The sequence below is a fragment of the Zea mays genome, chromosome 7 (genome assembly GCF_902167145.1).
Source record: "Zea mays cultivar B73 chromosome 7, Zm-B73-REFERENCE-NAM-5.0, whole genome shotgun sequence".
NCBI classification, from domain to species: domain Eukaryota; kingdom Viridiplantae; phylum Streptophyta; class Magnoliopsida; order Poales; family Poaceae; genus Zea; species Zea mays.
In genome coordinates, this window is record NC_050102.1 from 73,562,698 (window position 1) to 73,567,602 (window position 4,905).

The 4,905-nt window shown below is 43.5% G+C and overlaps 1 protein-coding gene across 8 annotated transcripts; it reads right to left on the minus strand.

Annotated features, from left to right (window-relative positions):
• Positions 1–275: 275 nt before the first annotated feature.
• On the minus strand, positions 276–4,593 carry LOC103632455 (R3H domain-containing protein 1). Of its 8 annotated transcripts, none has more exons than XR_002748812.2 (6): positions 3,782–4,593; positions 2,606–3,314; positions 1,826–2,195; positions 865–1,139; positions 704–773; positions 289–623 (listed from the first exon to the last, which is right to left on the minus strand). XR_002748812.2 is itself a non-coding variant. In XM_008654265.4 (5 exons), the coding sequence occupies exons 1-5, from the start codon at positions 4,050–4,052 to the stop codon at positions 587–589; spliced, it is 1,548 nt and encodes a 515-aa protein (XP_008652487.1). In that variant the 5' UTR covers positions 4,053–4,593; the 3' UTR covers positions 276–586. The 8 variants fall into 8 exon arrangements, 4 of the variants coding, with proteins under 4 accessions (XP_008652487.1, XP_008652489.1, XP_020396458.1 ...); XR_002263391.3 differs by having other exon boundaries at positions 865–1,256; XR_002263388.3 differs by having other exon boundaries at positions 276–623; positions 704–1,139.
• Between the last annotated feature and the right edge of the window lie 312 nt (positions 4,594–4,905).

Below are 4,905 nucleotides of genomic sequence, written 5' to 3' on the forward strand. Positions count from 1 at the left end.
ACTCCCTCATCCCAAAATAAAATTCATTTTACCTTTTTAGTTGATAGATTCGTATAATAATTAATATTATATATATATATATATATATATATATATATATATATATATATATATATATATATATATATATATATATATATATATATATATATATATATATATATATAACTATTTGAACATAGACACAAAAATCAAGAGCTATAACAACTAATCTTTTGGTATAGAGGAAGTATTAGTTTCCAGCAATACCTTAATAAAAAAAGAAGAGTGAAACCTTAAACAACTACCAAACACAAGCAAATAACCCGGTCTAACATTAAACACTGCACTGCAGTAAACAGGTCTGTTACATGATTCGTCATGATCATAACTAGTGTCGTTGCTTGTCATGCATGGTACAAGAAATAGGTTCGGTAATTCAATAACACTCATTAATTTACAACACAACACTGACTACCAGATGAGTCTGCTTGTAAACCTGACCATCAATTGTGTCAACAGAGATGCCTCTGCTTCTAAACCTGATCAACAATGGTGCCGGGCCCGCACTAGGCAAAGCAAGAAACAACGTCCTCTTCATGCCTCCTCAGTTCAACCCGGCAACCATCCTATGCACAATGGGGCTGCATATGGTTCATCTTCATCAATAAGTGCCAAGAGGACCAAGTATTAAGCAAAAAAGAAACGTGAGAACTGCACTAACCCACATCCCTGTCGCCTGTTCACATACTGGACCACCCCAATCTTTGCTCTCCTCCCTGATCGCCCACTCACTGCGAATCCCAATTTTTCATCATCGTCATCAGTCCTTCGACAACAGAGCCCATTCAAATAGGGCAAGATGTGCTCCTTCAGCATCTCAACCTGTGAGGAGCAAGCAACAGAAGGAAGTTGAAAGGGGCATGCAGGTGGCCCCACAGCCCAAGCTTCACCTCCCAGCTTCTTGTGGATTGGAAGAGGGGTTGCCCAATAAACCTCGAGTTGCTTCTGTTTAGAGTACAGAGTATGAAGTGTCCCTCCTGCATCTCAGTATGCAGGGACCAGGGAGCAACTACACCGAGAGTGTGTACAGGCTGACAATATCAAATGGATGGCTGACTCTGCCTTACACCTCTGGGTTCTTTAATGCCTGCTACCATCTGCCAGCAAAACGAAGGGTAATGTGTTCATTGCACACTGGCAGGTGCAGGCATGCACGGCGCCCCTCACCAGGGCCGAGCAAAGCGCAAACTAGCATTAGATTGTTGTTGGTGAGTCTGTACCAGTAAAAAATCTGTTAGCCAAGAACTAAATTTAACTAGTGCATCTCATGGAGTTTCAACTCATTCGAAGTTAAATACCCCCTCCATTCCAAATTGTAAGCCGTGCTGGTTTTTCAATGTACTTAACTTTTACTATGTATCTAAACATAATGTATATCTAGATGCATAGCAAAAGCTATGTACCTAGAAAACCCAAAACGACTTAGGCTATCTCCAACAGATTTCTTATCTCATCCCCTATTTCAAACTTCACTCTGCAAACAATATCAAACAATTTTATCTACAGTTCCGTGTCCCCTATTTTACAACACCTCCTGGACACAGTCTTACAGTTTGAAATGGAGAAGAGTAGACTATGACATATAATGCAATACGACGACTATTACGATATGCAGTTGAATATCATGCAATAGGATTTCTAGGAACATATAATGTTATTATAGTGAGTACCAACCATATACTGTGTATCCATAAGCTTCTATAATAATACTCGAGCAAATATTAACTCAGTATGGTAACAAAGAACGAACTGAATCACATAGGATGAAAAAACGCATACATACTTGTGCAAATGGTCCCATGGATTCCTGTGGATGTACAAATGGAACTCCAGGGCGTGAAGGTATGGCATATTGCTGTGAAGCATGCATGAAAACAGATGATCTCACAGGTGCACGAATATGGCCAGGGCTGTAAGGCCCCATGACACCATCTGGCCCATAGCCAATTGCATTGGTTGCTTGAGCCGCAGACCATGTCACAGGCATGTGCTGAGCTATTGGACGAGGTTGCTGTTCGACAGCAACAGGTGATTGGTGTGCTGAACCAAGCTGAGGGAATTCAGTGTTGTAGTTAACAGCAGGGGCATACAGAGGTCGAATTGTGTATGACCCTCCACTAAATCCAAATCCAGGATCAAATCTTTGCATATACCTGTACAAGTCACTCATGATGAATGATTCTAGAGATCAAGTATGTCTACCACAGTGAACAAGAACAGAAAAAGGTATCATGTAATCTTAACTAGCTTAGCCAACTTCATAAAAAATAAGTAGACATCACAAGATTTAATGCTTCCTATAAAAGAAATGATAATCATATTGTCATGCTTCACTAACATCCCATCATTAGCAAACAAACTGATATTTTTCCATTGACTTCAAAAGTTTCGGGTGATAGTTAAATCATGTAGGACTTAACTAAACTTATTAAAAGCAGAGGCATACGATGCATAAGAAACTATTGAGCAGAAGCATGGTAAAAATAGCCAATAAAAGTTTTCTTGTTCATGGTGCGCTAGGAGTATAGCAGCAAAGAGATGTGTTACAAGAAAAAAAACTAACCTGTCATAGCTTCTGTCATAATCAGGATCCCTGCGCTCTGACTCACGGTCTCTGAAAATTGCAACCCTATTGTTCTGTCTGTTTCTATTGACTGCAGGCTCCTTATCACTCTTGCTTCTATTTGACATGCTGCTAGCTGAAGTGGTAGTCAAGGTCCTCTCAAGAGTAATTTCAGCCCCTTGGCCCATTCTATTGTTTGAGTTCAACTCCAAGGAAGTGGACCTGTGAAGAGTAGTGAGTGAAGTCACTTCCTCAGCTGATCTCCCATCAGTAGCATTACTGACGCCGTTGTTAAATATACGCGCTCGTGCTTTGTTGTATTCCTCTTTTCTTTCTTCAACGCTTTTCTGGTGATTGTCTCTAAAGGAGTGAGCACTTGAGCTGTTCATGCCATGGAGATTCTTTTGAGGCCTCTGCTTAATAGCTACTTTCGCCACAGAGATGTTTTCTTCTTGTGGTAGGTTAACTGGAATATCTGCAAGGCAGACATCAGGCAGTTGGCACTCAGATGATGTCTTACGAAGGATGATATGCGAACCAGTTCCATCAGGCAAACTGTTGTCTGGTATGGCAATGGACTGCAGGAAGTAATGCTGCGCCAGGCGATGTGCAGCGAGACGCAAATATGAAGTTGGAAGACCATTGAATTCATACTCTGTAAACCTAGGGTCACCAATGAACTTCAAAATTTCTTGCTCCATTCTTAGCACTGCAGACAGGAATAGACTAGAGTCAAATACAAGGACTCCGACCACACGACCATCAGATGCATAAGGTGCTTGGAACAAAAACTTGCACTTCATAATTTTTGGTACAGAATTTAATTATCTGGTGCTTGCACAAATCTCTTATCCTATGGGACCAGCATGTTTGCACATATAAAAAGGGCATAAGATGCATGGAGAACATCAGCCAAATTTTCCAGAGACCTAGCTACCTGGCTCAAGTAGCAAGCCATAAAGGGTGAAGTACATAAAGACAGCACACAGCATATAAGTACGACCACGAAAGAATACAACATTACCACATGAATAAAGCAACTAGCCACCTGTGCATATCTCAAAACAAGCAAGGAACACTCTGCACGTATCCTAAGCTAACCTTCTCATGTTAGTAGAATCTCGCATAACAAGCAAATAAATTGGTAAACTATGTGCGGAGGAGGCGTTAATTTACCAGAAAGCCTCTCCCTCGGCTTCTCTAGAGCCTCTCGTAGGAACTGATCGACCTGAGCCATCAAATCCTCGCGCGCAGCCGAGGGAACCGAAGGCGGGCCCTGCGGCTGCAGCGCAGGCGGCGGCTGGGGCGGGTCCGGGTTGTCAGCGAGGTCCGGCGAGGAGGACACGCGGCGCGCGGAGAGGATAAGCCGGCTTATGGGCCCGTCGATGTCGGCCGATTCCCACGAGTCCGGCGCGGCGGCTGCAACGTCCTCGGCTGCGGGCTCCATGGCCTCGTGTGCGCGGGCGATCCGGAGCTAGAGGGCGCAAGGGCGGTGAGCGGAGAGACTGGAGCTAGTAACGAGGGTGGCCATGGGGCCAGAGCGCCGAGATCTGGAGGAAGCGCAGCTAGGTTTGGTTCTGCGGTGCAGGTGTTGGTAGATGGTAGGAACAGGAACGCGGTGTCAAGCACCAAACTTGCAATTAAAAGATCATGAATCATTACAGCTTATACACACAGCGTAGTAGAAAACGAGTTAGAGCCACGATACAACATATGCACGCGTCGATGAAGAGGAAATAGCCGATCACGATCGTCTCCTCCTCCGCAGTGTGTCAGCGCAACAGTCGCAGCTGCGCTTCCACATAGTCCACACGTACGGGGACGAACGTCGTGCACATGTGTACTAGCACCGCGTGCGCAGCGAGGGACTCACGGCTGGTATGAGGAAGACGACGGCCAGGGTTTGCATTTGTGGTGGAGAGCTCTAACCCTAACCCCTTCTCATATATATTATAGATCGTGTTAATGGGTTGTAACTCATTAAACCTCTAATCCCAATTGGGCTCTAATCTGAATTGTGTGTGATTGCCTCTTGAGTATATCACTAATAATCTCGCACTTGCACTAGAGACAATCATATAGGCTTTCCAATGTTCCAACCCATTAAGTGTGTGACTCGTTAGGTTCATGTGCATACGGCAGTGAATGAAACTTTTTCAAACCACAAGTCAATAGCGATATCTAACAGGACATATTAACTCTCGAATGTACATTAAAAATCATATCGGTTGAACTTTGATACATTCTCGTATTGATCCCTTTGTCGCATGATATCAGTCAAGCTCAAGACAAAGTGTGTG